The sequence below is a fragment of the Panthera tigris genome, chromosome C1 (genome assembly GCF_018350195.1).
Source record: "Panthera tigris isolate Pti1 chromosome C1, P.tigris_Pti1_mat1.1, whole genome shotgun sequence".
Taxonomy (NCBI): Eukaryota; Metazoa; Chordata; class Mammalia; order Carnivora; family Felidae; genus Panthera; species Panthera tigris.
The window spans coordinates 8,941,627-8,958,910 of NC_056667.1; the positions used below are offsets into that span (position 1 = coordinate 8,941,627).

General features: G+C 47.7%; 1 protein-coding gene across 3 annotated transcripts in view; it reads left to right on the top strand.

The window, feature by feature from the left end:
* Positions 1-7,723: 7,723 nt before the first annotated feature.
* The window catches only part of VPS13D (vacuolar protein sorting 13 homolog D), a 255,302-nt gene continuing 245,741 nt past the window's right edge, over positions 7,724-17,284 (top strand). For 2 of the 3 annotated variants that reach the window (XM_042998018.1, XM_042998020.1), the window contains exons 1-3: positions 7,724-8,378; positions 8,641-8,813; positions 14,658-14,735. In XM_042998018.1, the coding sequence (XP_042853952.1) occupies positions 8,717-8,813; positions 14,658-14,735 (175 nt within the window). In that variant the 5' untranslated portion in view covers positions 7,724-8,378; positions 8,641-8,716. The remainder of the gene's footprint in view (positions 8,379-8,640; positions 8,814-14,657; positions 14,736-17,284) is intronic. The other variant, XM_042998021.1, reaches the window with a different exon arrangement.

Genomic DNA, 17,284 nt, shown 5'->3' on the forward strand with positions numbered 1-17,284 from the left:
GGGCTGGAGCTTCTGGTCCCCCTGGGTGTGTGCCCCCCCGCCCCCACCCCTTCATGTGTTCACCAACATGGAGGCTGTCTGAACCCCGCCCTTTAGGTCTTTGTGGAGGCCTTGTTACGTGGGCATGATTGATGAAGGCATTGGCCATTGGTGACGGATTGAACCTCCAGCCCCTCTCCCCACTTAGGAAATTTTAAGTGTTTGAGGGGCTGTGAGGCCAGAAACAGAGGACGAAGACCAAATATATATTTCTTATTATAAATCACAATAGCAGAGGGTATAAATTTGGAGTAACTGAGGGCAGCCCCTCCTGCCTCTTCTTTCTTTTCTTTTCTTTTCTTTTTTTTTTTGAGAAAGAGCTAATGGGGGAGGGGCAGAGAGAGGGGGACAGAGGATCCGAAGCCAGCTCTGTGCGAACAGACTCACAGCAGAGAGCCCGATGGTGGGGCTCGAACCCAGGACCTGTGAGATCACAACCTGAGTCAAAGTCAGACACTCACTGCGCCACCCAGGTGCCCCCTCTTTTTCTTTTTTAAACCGTGATGGGGTGAGTGGTTTTGCTAAGGCAGGGCTGGCGTGGGGGGCGGGGGGCGGGTAGGGGGTGACCGCGGTCCTCTCCGTCTAATCTTCATGCAGTCGTCGTTGCTATCGGGCACTCTGATGCACCAGCCCAGAAGTCCAAACCCAGGTGCCCAGGTGTGACCACTTCCTGTGTGACCGGAGGGAGATTAATTCACTTCTCTGTGCCTCACCCTTATCTGTAAAATAGGATTAATATAGTGCTTCCCTCCGAGTTTGGAATTATTTGAGTTACTATCTGTAAAATGCTTAGAACTATGCTAGGCACATTGTAAGTGCTCAATACATGCCACTTGCTATTTGTGTGTGTGTGTGTGTGTGTGTGTGTGTGTGTGTAGGTGCTGGGGATCACGAGTCCAGGGCAGCCAGGGTCCTTGTCCAGAGCTCACACGCTAGGAAGGGCTATGTGAAGAAATACATGTAGGCCACGCCAGGTGACAGTAAGTGCTGAGAAGCTAGCCTGTGGGGTGGGTTGAGGAAGGCTTCTCCGAGGAGCTGGTGTTTGAGCAGAGGCCTCGCTGAAGGGAGGGCAGCACAGCCTTGGGACTCGGGGTAGGGCAGGACATGAGGTCGTGGGGGTGGCTTCAGAAGCCACAGAAAGGATGTAGGGTTTTATGTTTTGGCGTGTGGGAGGAGTCCAGGGAGTGTGAGAAGTTCCTTTTTTTTCCTTTCTTTTTTTTAACGTTTTCTTTATTTCTGAGAGAGAGTGCAAGCGGGGGAGGGGCAGAGAGAGGGGGGGACAGAGGACCCAAAGCTGGCTCTGAGTTGACAGCAGGGAGCTTGACTCAGGGCTCAAGTCAGGAGATCACGACCTGAGCCCAAGTCACACGCTGGATGGACTGAGCCACCCAGGCGCCCCTGGAGTGTGAGGAGTTCCTTAAATTGTCTGGTCTGCAACTTGGGCAACTGAGCTTCAGTTACTTTATCTCCACAACTGCCCCAGGAGATAGGCAAAGTACCCATTATCCCTGCTGTGCAGAGGAGGGCACCCAGGGGTGGGGGCCGGAGGTTTGATTTTTATCTAGAGTCAAGTTGGGAGGACAGCCTGTTCCCTGTGGGAGGCTCCTGAGAACCGCCTCCTTAGAATTTCACCAGAAAGTCAACTGAGGCCTGGGTTTAAAGGGCAAGTTCTCTCTCTCTCTCTCTCTCTCTCTCTCTCTCTCTCTCTCAGTCTCTCTCTCCTGGGACTGCCCTGTCCTGCCTGGAGCTCCATAGTCAAAAACCAGTGAGCAGGGCAGCATCCGGAAAGCTGGGAAATTGAGCTGAGAGGCTGCTTGGGGCACAGCTAACAGTGAGGAGTCCCTGGATTGTGTCCCAACGTCACCGAGGACCGGCAGTGTGAACCTAAAGCAGCCACTGTCCCTCTCTGGAGCTCAGAATCTCCACCTGTAAGATGAGGGGGCTGCCCTGAGCTGCGCTCTGTCCTTGTACTTCCCACAGGGCTGTCTGTATCTTCACAAGACAGTCTGTGCCTGCACGGTCACATTCGGTAGCCACTAGGCGTGTGCGGGTATCGGGCACCTGAGTGCGGCCGGTCCAAACTGAGATGTGTGAACTGCATCCCAACACAGAGCACCGACATTTGAAGACTCCGTGCAAAGCATGTTTATAGAATATGAGCTGTCAGCACAGAGCCCATGAGTGGGAGATCTTGACCTCAGTCGAAGTCGGATGCTCAACCGACTGAGCTACCCAGGCCCCTCCCCTCCCCGCCCCCATGAGGGCGGAGATTTTTAAAGTATCACTTTTATGGAGGAATGATTGACAGAAAACACAATTTAGCAATTCTAGGTGTGCACTTCAGTGAATTGTGACAACTGTATACAGCCTTGTGACCACCACAACGGTCAAGATACAGAAGTTCCATCACCCCATAAAGTTCCCTTGTACCCCTTCTTTTTTTTTTTTTAAATTAAAAAAAAATTTTAAAGTAATCTCTATACCTCACATGTGGCTCGAACTCATGACCCTGAGATCAAGAGTCACATCCTCTACAGACTGAGCCAGCCAGGTGCCCCCGACCTTGGGTCTCTTCTTAGGTCATCTCCCTCCTCCAGTCCTGGCCCCTAGCACCCATTGATCTGCTTGTGCCATCGTAGTTTGGTCCTTTTTGGAATATCATACAAATGGAATCATAGTATGTGGTCTTTTGTGGTCTGGCTTTTTACATGAAGCTAATGCTTCCGAGTTTCCTCCAAGATACTGTCTGTATTAACAGTTTGTTCCTTTTTATTGCTGGGTAGTAATCTGTCGTATGGGTACAGGACAACCTGTTTATCCATTCTCCTTTTGATGGGCATTTTGATCATTTCACTAATAGTCAAAATAGGTTTTGACTGTTATGAATAAAGCCACTGTGAACATTCTTGTATGTCTTTGCTTGTACATGTGATTTCATTTCTCTTGTGAGTAAATATTTAGTAGGAAGATTGCTGTTTGATAAACGCACCTTCAGACTGATTACAAATTGAGGGCACAAAGACTGTCTGTAATACTAGTTGAACAAATGGGTGTCCTGGGATCTGGATTAAAAATGTATTTATTTTATTTTATTTATTTTATTTTATTTTATTATTTTTATTTTTATTTTTTGAGAGAGCAGGGGAGAGGGGCAGAGGGAGAGGGAGAGAGAGAATCTTAAGCAGGCTGCGTGCTCAGTGTGGAGACTGATGTGGGCCTTGATCCCATGACCCTGAGATCACGACCCTAGCTGAAATCAAGGGTCAGATGCTCAACCGACTGAGTCACCCAGGTGCCCCTCTGCATTTTTAATAAACTCCCCGGGACAGCCAAGTGGTTCTGTGCTGGAAGGTCTGGACTCTGAGATCCTTCAGCTCTAATGAATGGGCTGCTTCCCTCCCGCCTTTCATCTGTGGAGTCTGAGGTTTTACACCCAAACCTCAGCTGCTGAGGTGACCCAGAGTTGAGACTCTGATCTGTTGGTCCCACATCAGAGGAATTTCAGCCCACGGTCACCTTAATTAGCTTAGCATTATGAGGGTTGATAATTATTATGGTAAATACACTCATTGCCATCCTGCTTCCTGCAGCTTTTGGCTTTTTATGAGCCTGAGGTCTTCTTCCTGTCTTTCTGGTGCTAATGCAAGACGATGTGCAAGATGAAGTCTGATTTGTTGACTTAGTCCTTCATTCACTTGTAGCAGTTTACCTTATTTTTTTAAAGTTTATTTATTTATTTTGAGAGAGAGATGGAGTATGCACGTGTGTGCAGGGGAGGGGCAGAGAGAGAGAGAGAGAGAGAGAGAGAGAATCCCAGGCAGGCTCAGCACCATCAGTACAGACCTCCATGCAGGGCTCAAACTCGTAAACCACGAGATCATGTCCCAAGCAGTTGATGCTTAACTAACTGAGCCATCCAGGCGCCCCCATTTACAGCATCTTTAAATGAGTCTTTTCTGTGCAAGGCAAAGTCTAGGTGCTGAAGAGGCATCTGTGAAAAAGATAAAAATCACTGTTTTGGGGGGAACTTTTAGGGTGAAGAAAGGTAACAACCAAAAGATAGACAAATAAGGTAATTGCAAATAGCATTAAGTTCTATGAAGAAAGTACAACAGGGTAATGGTTGGAGGGAACTTTAGATAGGGCAGCTGGGAAAAATCCTCTCTGAGGTGTAATGTTTGAAGCAAGAAGGAACTGGCTCTAGGACTATCCAAAGTTGTTCTGTAATCATCAGCCACATAAAGTTATCGAGCACTTGAACTGTGGCTGGTTTGTATTGAGATGTGCCGGAAGTGTGAAACACACACCAAATTTCAAAGACTTACTATACAAAATCCATAAAGTATCTCATTAATTCACTTTTCTGTTGGCTACAGGCTGAGATGATCATATTTTGGACATATTGAATCAAATGAAATACGTTATTATTTTCACCTTTTCCTTTTTAAAAAATGTACCAACTAGTAAATTAGAAAAAATGTGACGTGGCTTGTATGTGTGGCTTGCATAACATTTCTACTGGACAGTTTGGATCTAAGGGAGAAGCATCCTAAGTAGAGAGAATCGCAAATGCAAAGGTCCTGAGGCAGGAATTGAACGCTGCCGGGGTCTGAGTGAGCCAGGGAAACAGTGGCAGAAATAGGAATGGACCAAATCCAGTAGGAGATTGGTGTTGGCTCTGTAAGGGGATGGATTTTATTTAAAAAACAAACAAACAAACAAACAAACAAACAAACTTTTTTTTAATGTTTATTTATTTTTGAGACGAAGAGAGCGCGCGAGCCCAGAGGGGCAGAGAAAGAGGGAGACACAGAATCCCAGCCTCCCAGCTGTCAGGCTGGAGCCCGAAGTGGGGAACCCATGAACCGGGAGATCACGACCTGAGCAGAAGCCGGATGCTTAACCAACTGAGCCATCCAGGCGCCCCAGGAGTTCGATTTTAATTCAAGTACAAGGGGCGGGGGGAGCCGTTTTAAGCAAGGAAGTGGCTTAGTCTGAATTATGTTTTAGCAGACCCCTGTGGCTGCTGAGTGGAGCACCCGCTGTGGATGGGCCAGTGGAAGGCAGGGCGTTGTAGGAGGAAGAATCCTGCGTTCCCACACTGTCGCAGCCGGACGAATTGGTGGCCGTGTCCTCCCCTGGGACTCAGTTTCCCCTTTGTCAGACGGGGCTCATTGGGCCCTTCTCCAGCTCCAGCAGCCCATCCGCCAGCGGCCGCCCCGGCGCCAGGGGGCGCCTCCTCGATGACTCGGCGCTCGGCTGGCCAGGCGCCGGCGCGTCGCCCGCTCGATTGGTCGGGTCGGGGCGGGCCGGAGCGCCGCCGGCCAGCGCCATTGAGGAGCCGGGAGAGGAAGCGCCGCGCAGTGCCGGGCAGGGCGGGCGGCCCGGGACACCGACAGGTACTGGCCGGGGCGGGGGGCGGCGGGCAGGGCCCGGGACTGCAGGCGGGCGTGGGCCCGCTGTCGGCCGCCCCGGCTCAGCTTCGGACCTGGGGCCGGGGCCCGCCCGCGGGGAGCGCGCCTCTGGGAGCCCGGGGAGCCCGGCGTCCGGCCCTCCCGCCGCCTGAGCTCCTCCGGGGGCCCTGGGGCGTCCGCGCTCCCGACGGCCCCGAGCCCGCCGCCTTCTCGGGGACACCTGCGTCCCAGCCACCGCGGGCACCCCAGGGTCAGACGGGCTTGGGGCTGCCCGAGCTTCCCGGGACCCCGGCGTCCTCGTCCCGGGAGTCCGAGCCCCCGCCGGACCCGGCACCCTTCCCGGGGTCCCGGTAGCCTGGTGCCCTGGGATTGGGGGCCGTGTCAGCCCGCGTCTCTCCGCCTGAGCGGCGGTCCCCACGCGGGCCCCCCGTGCGCGGGCCCCCGTACCTCACGCCCGGGAACGGGGCGCGGGTCAGTTCTCCAGAGTGTTTTGGCCACCCACCAGCCTTCTGGGGTCGCGCTCTGGGATGGGGACGTCAGGCCTCTAGCCAGTCTTTACCCCCGCTCCTCGGGGTCACACCCCGACTGAATCCCTCCTCCCAGGGGCGGGACCCCAGGCTCTGGGCGCCGTCGCCTCCGCGCTTTATCTGGGAGGTGGGGTCTCTGTCCCCTGGAGCCCACGGGGTGGAAGAAGGGCTATGGGCCCCTCGCCTTCACGGGCGGCCCCATTCCTGGGGGCCCCGGGGCCTGGCAGCTGCCCCCTCTTGTCTTCTTTCTCATAGCACCCCGGCGCCCGTGGCACTCAGGCCCGGCCGGCTGGTGAGGAGCGTCCTGGTCCCTTTGCCAGTCCTACTCCCGGCTTTGGCCGCCCCTCGAGGGAGGGGCCTGGCTCAAGGTCACTCCCGGCTGTCTGTCCGCCTGTGGGCTGAGCCCTGATCCCCAGTGGCACCTGCCTCACCGATTAGGGGAGGTCAGGTGGGAGTTAGTGCCGGGCGGCTGCCTGGAAGCCCTGGTGGACCCGAGCGTGTAAACACTTTGGGATTCTAGCCAGTCTGGGGGCCCTTCCCGACACCGGATTCCTTAAGGAAATCCTTGAAGTGGCTTCCAGCCTGGTCTAGATGCTTAGCAGAGCCGATAGATGCTTTCTGGCTTGAGTCTTAATTTACTGACCAGGGCGTTTACGATGCTTCTCGCCCCATCTTTTTGGTAATCTGTGTTTTGCATTTTCCCACCTTGCGGAGGGGTGGGGGGCGGCGGGGGTAGAGTAGGGCCTGATTCCCTCTGCTGGGAGAGCATTTGTATTTGGCACTTCAGAGAGAGTTTGTTAGCATTTTAGGGGTCAATGGCAGTAACTTCAGAAATAAAGAATACTCTGATTTTGGCACCTTGCCTGTTGGAGTCTACATAGTACATAGATTAGTCAGGTTCACATTTTGTTTTCACAGATTCACTTGTTTAAAGATATAATAAATAAATGGTTTTTTTTTTGTTTTTTGTTTTTTTTTTTGTTTTTGTTTTTTTTTGTTTTTTTACCAGACTGGTACACATTTCTTATTTTAAAGAATTTGTTCTTGTAACCTCTTCTTTAAATACAGGTATCCAGTGATCTCTAGCAAATTCTTAGTTTTACACAAAATATGGCTTAAAAAAAAATCTCTGGAAAGAAACTAGCATTTCATCAGATGCTCTTTAGCTTCTGATTTATTTTCACTGTCGTTGATGGCAAATAGAAATTAATCTTGCTGGAAGAGCAAGACACTGTTGACAAATAAATTCAGTCTTTCCTGGAGGTTGAGTTAACTCTTACGGGGCCTTGTGTGTTGGGATTTTGTCGGGTGGTGGCCTTTCATTTGGGATAAGTGTATCTTTTGGCACGAAGATGAATCACCGGGGGGTGGGGCAGAGTGCCTGGAAAGGATCCTGAAAGGGCTGGTTCCAAGTAGGACACATGTCGTAGCAAACCTGGAGTGTCCAGCGTGGTGGGCTGGTATCTGATGTGCTTGGCTCAGAGCAAGATTTGGAACTCGCAGTTCTAATTGGGATCTACTAGCTGGGTGATTTTGGAGCCCATTTAGACGTTTATATCTTGGGGCGCCTGGGTGGCTTAGTCAGTTACGTTTCACACTTTGGCTCAGGTCGTGATCTCACGATTCGTGACTTTGAGCCCCTCATTGGGCTCTATGCTGACAGCTCAGAGCCCGGAGCCTGCTTTGGATTCTGTGTCTCCCTCTCTCTCTGCCCCTCCCCTGCTCTTTCTCTCTGTCTCTGTCTCTCTCTCTCAAAAATGAGTAAACATTAAAAGAAGTTAAACCTTTTATGTCTCAAGTTCCATCATGGTAACTTTTAGTCGTACTAAAAGTAACCTATATATTTTTTTGTAATACTAATAAACACGTTTATTATCATGGGCAGTAGTAGCTCAGTACTATGCTAAATACAGTAGCTGGAACCAGAGGATTTCTTGTGTTTGTGTTGCTAAGATAGTTCATTGTATCAGCAACCCAGGGTTCTGTCTGGGTACCAGTAATGCAGTTCCAGGACATTTAAGAATAGCGAGAAACCACTGCCTTCTCCCTGTCATTGATGTTGTTTTATGAATGATCTTGATGAACACATTTGCAACATGGAACTAGGGAAGGCTGACAGAGGATCGCTGCCAAATGTGAAGTTCATTGAAATCTCTCAGGGCATTTTTTGCCTTCATCTAGGAGAAGGTTCTTCAGCCTCAGCACTGTTGACATCAGGCTGGATAATTCTTTGCTGTGGGGGAGCTGTCTTGTGCGTTGTAGGATGTTTAGCTGCTTCCCTGGTCTCTACTCACAAGATCCCAACCGCAGCCCCCCGTCACGATAATCAAAAATGTCTCTAGACGTTGCCTAATTGCATTTGGATGAGAATCGCTGACCAGGACAGTCTACTTCCAAGGTGAATTCCTAAAGGCAAGCAGTTTAATGATCAGTTGCATGGAAAAGATAGACAACTTGGAGTTCTAGGTGTTTTTTGGTAAATTTGTGACTGTTCCTTGGTTTGATCCTCTGCCAACAGGGCATCTTGCAGTGCTCGTCACCCCTTTTTTTCTTAAATCTGGGCTTTGCATTCGTCCACCCTCAGGGAAGGCAGAGTAGAAAATCAGCTCAGAAAATCATCTGTTTTTTTCTGTTGATTTCCTTTTTTGTTTCCTTCATAGATTCTTCTATGACCATGAGAGAGAGAAATAAAGAATGATCCATGATTTTTAAACACCTTGTCTTGAGGATATAGTCATGTTGGAAGGCCTTGTAGCCTGGGTTCTCAATACCTATCTGGGGAAATACGTCAATAACCTGAACACTGATCAGCTCTCTGTTGCACTTCTGAAAGGTAAGTGTATCTCTTTTTGGTAAAGTATGCCTTTGCAGATGGCATTTCTGTTTTTTTTTTAATATTCTTTTTGTTGTACTGAGAATAATAAAACATAATGCCCAAATGGCTTTGTACTAAATATGTGTTAAAGGAAATATGTTTTCTTGTATGACACTGATTATTATTACAGGGTAACTTAATGTAGCTGTATTGCTATAGATTTTAGGGAACTATTAAATATATATATAAAAAAAGACTATAGTGCTGGTGACTCTGCTTTATCTCAGTTAACTTAAAAAAATATTTTTTAAATGTTTATTCATTTTTGAGAGAGAGAGAGAGAGAGAGAGAGAAAGAGACAGAGCGTGAGTTGGGGAGGAGCGGAGAGAGAGGGAGACACAGAATCCAAGGCAGGCTCCAGGCTCTGAGCTGTCAGCACACAGCCCAACGCTGGGCTCAAACCCAAGAGCTATGAGGTCATGACCTGAGCCAAAGTCGGACATTCAACCAACTGAGCCACCCAAGTGCCCCAATCCCAGTTAACTTTTTAACTTTATGAAGCTTTATGGAGGTGGCCATGTAGCGACCATGGCGTTGGCTTGGCTTCAAATCCTGTTGTGTTGCTTATTACCTATGTGAACAAGTCATTGAAATTCTGAGCCTTGGTTTCCTTAGAACAAATGGGTGATACACCTCTCCAGTGTTGTTGTAAGGATCAAACGGAATGACATTTAAAGCTCTTATCCTGCTGTGTGTAATAGACACCTAGTCAAAGTTTTAAAATATGTTACTGTGGAGTCTTTGACAGAATTTCTGAGGTCCTGTCTTGCCTAGTAATAAAGTTCTATGAAGTTTGAGACATTTTAGCCTTTACAGGCCTATCCTCGGTAAATGCCTGTACATGATTTAATGCAGTCCAGGGATCTGGTGTGAGCATTGGAAAACCTCTTTTTTTCCCCCTTCTTTTTTTTCCCTTAAATATTTTTAAAATTTATTTTTGAGAGAGAGAGCATGAATGGGAGAGGGGCAGAGAGAGAAGGGGTCGGAGGATCCCAAGCAGGGTCTGTGCTGACAGCAGTGAGCCTGACGTGGGGCTCGAACTCATGAACATGACCTGGGCTGAGGTCGGATACTCAACTGACTGAGCCACCCAGGCGCCCCTCCCCTTCTCCTTGTTTTAATTTAAGTTCTTTGTGCTCAACTCACAATGGAACATTTGAACAATCTAGAGAGAGGAGATAAAGTGAGTCTGCAATCATGTAGCATCATAGAAAGTGGGAAGCAGATCTCAAATATGGCGGAAAGCTCACCTTCTGGGGGTGTGGGTTTTGGCCGGTGGACCGGGACAGGTTAGCGGAGATGACAGTGGTTCCTATTGTGGCATCTGAGAATAGGGTGCCAGTGGTTCACCTGTCACCAGAAGTATTGCTTTGCAGGTTTTCCTGACCCATCTGAACCAGTGAAAGGATTTTGGCAGCCACAGGCTGTGGGGAGCCCCCCCCCCCCCCCCCCCCCGCCCTTCACTGGAAACTGAAGTGGGTTTTTTCTTAATCTCTAACTTCTGTCCTGACTTTTTTCCTCCCTGTCCTTAAAAGGGAGTTGCCGAGTGCAAGGTGAAAGTGACCAACCTGTCAGGGAAGAGGATGTGTTCAAAGTATGAGAGTAGTGTCGAGTTCACCTCTCTGGTCACTTACTGAAGTTCTCATACATATGCTACAAAGCTAACCAGGTGGCACAGGCCAGGAAACAGGGCCGAGAAAGGGAATTGCAAACCATAACCTTGCTAATAAAAGAGCCAGCTGTTTCAAGAGTGATGTGGTAAGAGGATGTTGGCTGAAGAAATGAATAAATAGAAATGTGTGCTATCTGATGTACCATAGAGTCTATACTAATAACAGATTTCTAATCTCAGTTTTAGAATCTGTCTTGTAATGACAACTATGTGTATCTCTCTGGTGCTTCAGACTGCCTTTCTATGCTTATTTCCCATTTAAAAATATTCTCTGTGCAGAATAAAAAAATACTTTTTCTTTCCTAACCGGTATTAGTGTGATGCCCCGTCCTTACAGATTCAAAGCACATCACAGTGCTTGGCTAGGAAAGTTTGGGGCATCACAGTTATAGTTAAAGCAGTGTTTGGAGGCAGGGGTTACGGTATGGGAATAAGAATGTTATTTCAGTCCGTCTGGAGATATTTAGTATGCGAGATGCTTTGGGAGATGCCAGGAAGCTGGACATAGTGATCAAGAGTATGGGTTTTGTAGCTGGACTGGTTTTGAATCCCATTTCCTCCATTTACCAGTAACTTGGGCAACTTACTCCAAGTCTTCATGAATTCTCAAATTCTTCCTGTCTGTGAATCGGAGAGAATATTAACGGTCTCATGAGGTTCTGAGGACTGGACACATTAATGTAGGTCAAGTAGCTTAGAACCGTTCTTGGCATACAGCGGGCCCTCAGTCGATGTTAGTTACCATCATCCTCCACTGTCACGATCGTCAGCCTATGATTGGCGTGGGTTGGACTTCAAGCGTGGATTGTGCACAACATACTGAAAGTAATGAAACTGTAAATAGCGTACAAGTAGTTGAAGGAGAGAGAGAGAGAATTTGTATAAGATGTTATTTGTTTAGCCACTCGGCAGACACCGTTGTGTGCCTGCTTTGGGTCTGGCTCTGTGCTAAGGGGCGATACAAAGAGCGGGGACAGGAGAAGATTCTAGGAGCTCAGGCCTAGGGGCTGGGCCTGGTCTCCCCACTCACAAGCTCCTTGTGACTGTGAGCAAGTTACTTAGGCCTCCTCTCCACCCGCTGCGCCTCTTGCCAGCTGAGATCAGGCAGATCTAGGGCGGGTTCGAGCCCTGCTGCTCAGCGGCTCTGTGAGTTTCAAGCAGATTGCGTTTCTCTAAGCCTAACGTCCCTCACGTTGAAATGGAGAAAATAATAGTATTCCTCATGTTGTTGTGTGGATTGAATGAGGCGATGCGTATCGAGTGCTTGGCACCAGTCAGATCTCACTCAGTGGTACCTGCTATTACTGTTCCTGTTCCACGTCCACGTCTGTGGTCCTTGCCCTTGGACACCTGCTGTCTTGCTGGGGAGACAGAAGTGATACAGCAACACAAGGCAGTAGGTAGTAACTTGTTATACCAGAGACACAGGCAGAGTGCAGTGGGGTGCCGAGGAGGGGGGTCGTCCATCCTGTTCGTAGGACCTTAGGAGGCTGCAGTGCAGGGTCTCGATAGGCGGCGTGGGACGGGTTACGACATTGCGGGTAGCATGAAGCTTGTGAGCACAGGCCGAAGGTGGAAAGCTCGCAGGGCGTGTTTGGGATGGTTTGGGGCCAGAAGACAGCAGCTGCTGGTGTCATGTCGGGGAGGCAGGACTTCGGGCCGTGGGCATCTCTATTTGTGACCCAGCACTTTGGCTCCCTCTCCTTTTTGTTCCTATAAGCCCTGAACCTCAGGCTGGCTTTTTTTTCTTTTTTTCTTTTTTTTTTTAATTCTTTTAATGTTTATTTGTTTTTGAGAGAGAGAGAGAGCGTGAGCAGGGGAGGAGCAGAGAGAGGGAGGGAGACACAATCTGAAACAGGCTCTGAGCTGTCAGCACAGAGCCCGATGTGGGGCTCGAACTCCGGAATGGTGAGATCATGACCTAGTCTGAAGTCGGATGCTTAACCGACTCAGCCCCCCAGGTGCCCCGCTCAGGCTGGCTTTTTAAGTGACGCAGAGCCGAGGGAGGAGAATTCAGTAGTCATTGGTGATGACTGAAAAGCAGCCGGCCCCTAGATTTACCCCAGTTCTAGGGACTTTGTTTCTTGGTAGCCTAACTAAGCTGAGGAGTTTTTGAATGAGACATCCAGGAATAAGCCTGTGTGTTATCTGCCCGGAAGTAAACGAACAGCGCTCTCATTTATAAAGTGCTCACCTCCTCTGGGTCCCTTGAGGGACCTTTCCCAGCAGGGCCAGTTGTGGGTACACATTTGAGTGGGTGGGGAATCAGAGAGCCTTCCGACTGGAAGGCTTCCACTGCCACCCTTTTGTCTGATTCCTTTGTTATTGACTCGCCTTGAGCGGCCCTTCTTGTTCTTTCCTTGGTCTCTTCTCCTTCCTCGACCACCTCTCTTGCCCTCTGTGCTTTAATGTTTCCCGGCGTGGACTGCCTGCAACTCCTTCCACTTCCCGCAGGTGGATAGCAGCCACCTGCCTTTGTGACAGATGTGGGTATTGAAAAACAGGGCAGATGATTCAAATCGCAAATGACGCTCTTCAGAAGAAGGAGAAATGATATACTTTCCCCCTCTAAGTCAGTTTCAACTGTTGAGGAACATGTTTCATGTCCCCCTCCCCCCTTATGATCGTTTACTCCCCAAATGTGGAAATAGGGTTGCATCCGGGCTCTCGGGGTTATTAACTTCTCCTTGTGGCTAGTCTTTATTTTTAATTTACTTATTTGAGTGTGTGTGAGAAAGAGAGAGGTGGGGGGCGGGGCAGACAGGGGGAGAGAGAGAGAATCCTAAGCAGGCTCTGCACTCCGAGCTGAGCCCGACCCGGGGCTCCATCCCATGAACCATGAGATCGTGATCTGAGCCGAAATCAAGAGTTGGACACCTGACCGACCGAGCCACCCAGGCACCGCAGCTCTTTGGTTGGTCTTTAAGCTTTGTGGGGACCCACGTAGATACGTTTCTGCAAAAGTCTAAAACATGAGCTGCTTGCATTTGCTCAGCATCTGCCAAGTTGCTAGATTTGAATACTTCTTTAGAAGCCAGTTACCCACAAGTTCTGAACAGTCATTTAAAGGAAAAAATAATTGTTTCTTGTATTAGTTTGTCTTTGGCTTGCTTGCCTTTCTTCTGAGTTCTCGTACCAGTTAATGGTTGCTGGGTGGTTGTCATCTATACTCCCTTTTCTCAGAAATCGCCCGAGGTCATGCAGTTTTGTAGAATGTTGCCTGTCTCCGCCCTTTAGGATGGGGCCCTGCCTCCTCTCTTCACATTCCCAGTGGCCAGCTCAGTGCCTACTACACACTGAGGAGTCACCTCTGGGAGAGCGAGAGGTCAGCCGCTCCCTCTTGACTGTGCCTCAGTCACTTCAGAGACATCTTGGACCTCTAGGTTTAAGTCCTATAAAAGCTGGGTCTGACAAGGACCTTCAGCGGTGGTTTGTTCTTTGCTTTCTGACAGGTAATTAAGCCTGTAAGTGGAGATATGGAGGAGAACATGTGGAGCTGGTCTCTCCAGAAGGGAGTGCAGCTCCTTTTGATGACCAACTTTAACTCAGGGGCTCTCAGATGTTGTGTGCAATATACCCATTTGTTGGGGAGTGGGGGGTTTGCAGGAGCTTGTTAAAAATCACAGATTTCTTGTTTTAATCCCAGCGATGTCTGGGCAAGGGGCCCAGGAGCCTGCATTTCTTTCCAGGTGATTCAGATGTTAATGGTTCTCTGCTGAACATGCATCTAAACTCGTCTAAACTCGGGGTCTGCAACCTAGCCACTGGCCAAATCCAGACCGAGAATGTCGCTTTTATATTTTTAAAGGCTTGTAAACAACAACAACAACAACAACAACAGAGAGAATATACAACAGATACCATAAGGCTTGAAATATTTACTATCTGGCTTATTATAGAAAAAGATCCCAGGCTAAACCCTTCATCCTCGGGCAAGCCTTCGGCTGTCAGAGGGGGATGGTCAGGAAAGTAGTCAGATAAAGTCCATAGGCTAGTCTGGCGCTGCTCCTGGCTTTTTATAGCTGGGTGGAGATGGAAGACTTTCCCTTTAACCTGCAATGATATGCACACAGTAGGCACCTACTGCAGTTGCTGGATGAACACTTCATGATGTTGTTTTTGTTTCTTAGGTGCTGTTGAGTTGGAAAACTTGCCGTTGAAGAAAGATGCCTTGAAAGAGCTGGAATTACCGTTTGAAGTCAAAGCTGGTATGCGGACCTCTAAGGCCGAGAGAGGCGGTTTTGAGTCTTATACTGCTTGGGATGTGAAAACTGAGAGCCCTTGAATTTGGCTCTGTTTGAGCAGGAAGAGGCAGGATAGGAAGTATAGACTGTAGATCAGTCCTAAAGTGTGGCCTTGTCTATCAGGATGACCTTGGGTGGTGGTGGGGAGGTCAGGTGTTTCCCAGGCCCATTGAATCAGAATTGGCAAGGGAGTGTCACTGAACCGGCATTTAAAAAAAAAAAATTTTTTTTTAATGTTTATTTATGTTTGAGACAACGTGAGAGACAGAGTGCAAGCAGCGGAGGGGCAGATAGAGGGAGACACCGAATCTGAAGTGGGCTCTGTCAGCTCAGAGCCTGACGCTGGGCTCGAACTCATGAGCCGTGAGATCGTGACCTGAGCCAAAGTCGGACGTTTAACCGACTGACCCGCTTAAGCGCCCCCAACCGGCATTTTTAATAAGCATCCCCAGGTGATTCTTATGTTTCTTAAAGAACTTCTAGATACAGGGAGTTCTTATTTTTGGAGAATTCTTTATATTATGGAGAGACAGTTTACTGAATGAAAGGTGGGCTTTGGAGCAGTGTGCTTGGGTGTATATTCCATATCTACCATTCTCTGGCTATGTGACCTTGTGGAAGTTCCCTCACAACTCTGTGTGTGCCTCGTAGTCTTTGAGATGAGCGGATAATTGTTGTACCTACATCAGAGGGTTGTGGAGAGGAATACGTGAGTTAATGCATTAAAATTACTCAGAACGATGCCTGGCACACTCATAGATTTTTGCAGTTATTATAGGAGTTCTGCAGGTTTGGTAAGGAAACAAGAATGGTCATGGAATAAAAATATTCTTTGTTAGGGCACCTGGCTGGCTCATTTGGAGCGTGCAACTCTTGATCTTGGGTTTGTGAGTTCAAGCCCCACACTAGGTGTAGAGATTACTTAAAAATAAAATATATTTTTTAAATTTCTTTTTTTTTTTTAAGTTTATTTATTTTGAGAGAGAGAAGGGGAGGAGCAGAGAGAGAGGGGGAGAGAGAGAGAGAGAGAGAGAGAGAGAGAGAGAGAGAGAGAGAGAATTACAAGCAGGCTCTGCACTGTCAGCATGGAGCCCGACTTGGGGCTTGAACCCATGAATCGTGAGAGCATGACCTGAGCCGAAACCAAGAGCTGGACACTCAACTGATTGAGCCACCCAGGTGCCCCTTAAAAATAAAATCTTAAAAAAAAAAACAAAAAAAAAAACTACATTCTTTGTTAAATGACCATGTATAAAATTAGTCCCTATTCAGACACCACTCATCATTCAATAATAGCCTGTTGATGTCATTCTTTCCCTTATTTTTGGATACTTATATTAAAATAAAATGCAAGTACAATGCAAATCAGTTGCTAGGTGAAATAAGATAGAAATCTTGCAAAAGATTTAGACTTTCTTGAAGTCAATTCAAGTGATGGGTGAACTGCCAGAATCATAGGCAAAGACCCTGACCGATTAGAATCTTAAAGAAACTCTGGAATGATGATACTGTGGATGTTTCCAAAAGAGTTATTATTTGAGTATCAAAGGATTCAGAGAGGCTCTTGGAGGAAATTGATGAGGTTTTCTCATATTTTTGCAAAAACGACCCTATTTGTATTCTGCAAAAATTAAATGAAATGTAACAGAAGTTATATTTTGCTTGTCATCTATCAAATATGCCTCTTCCTCCCAATTAATTTAGGTTAGAATTGCGACTGCACTCTAATTATTGTTAAACTCTTTGTGGTGAAAACTGGTATATGGTTTTGGTTATAATATTAACTATTAAATATACAAAACTTACTTGCAGGGTGCCTGGCTGGCTCGGTTGGTAGAGCATGTGACTCTTGATCTCAGGGTTGTGAGTTCAAGCCCCATGTTGAGTGTGGCGCCTACTTAAAAAAAAAAAAAAGAAACCCAGAGCTCCCAATAAAGCTCCCTCCAAAATTAAAAAAACAAAAAAACCTTACTTTCATTTTTCTAGATAAAATCCAAATTAAAATGTTTTTCATTATTTGTTGTCACATTTCTTAACTTGTTACTGGATTACACAGTCACTTGGTGTTAATGATATTTTATCTTTAACAGGTCAATCCTACTTGAATTCTAGATCTTAGAGGGAAATGATCACCTTCTGATAACATATGTTTCAGAGATACGATATTAGTTGGGCCGTGTGGATCTTTGAGAGCCATTAGGACAGTTCAGATATTCTTTTGTTTTTTTTTAAGTTTATTTATTTATTTTGAGAGAGAGTACGGGAGGGGCAGAGAGAGAAGGAGAGAGAGAATACCAAGCGGGCTCTGCATCGCCAGCACAGAGCCCAACGTGGGGCTCGAACTCATGAACCGTGAGATCGTGACCTGAGCCGAAATCGAGGGTCAGACGCTTAACCGATTGAGCCACTCAGGTGCCACCACTTCAGATAGTTTTATGCACTGTTGTTAGTAGGACATGCCTTTTACTAATTGTCTTTAAAGAAGGCCTGTATCCTAGGAAGCTCGGCTAGAC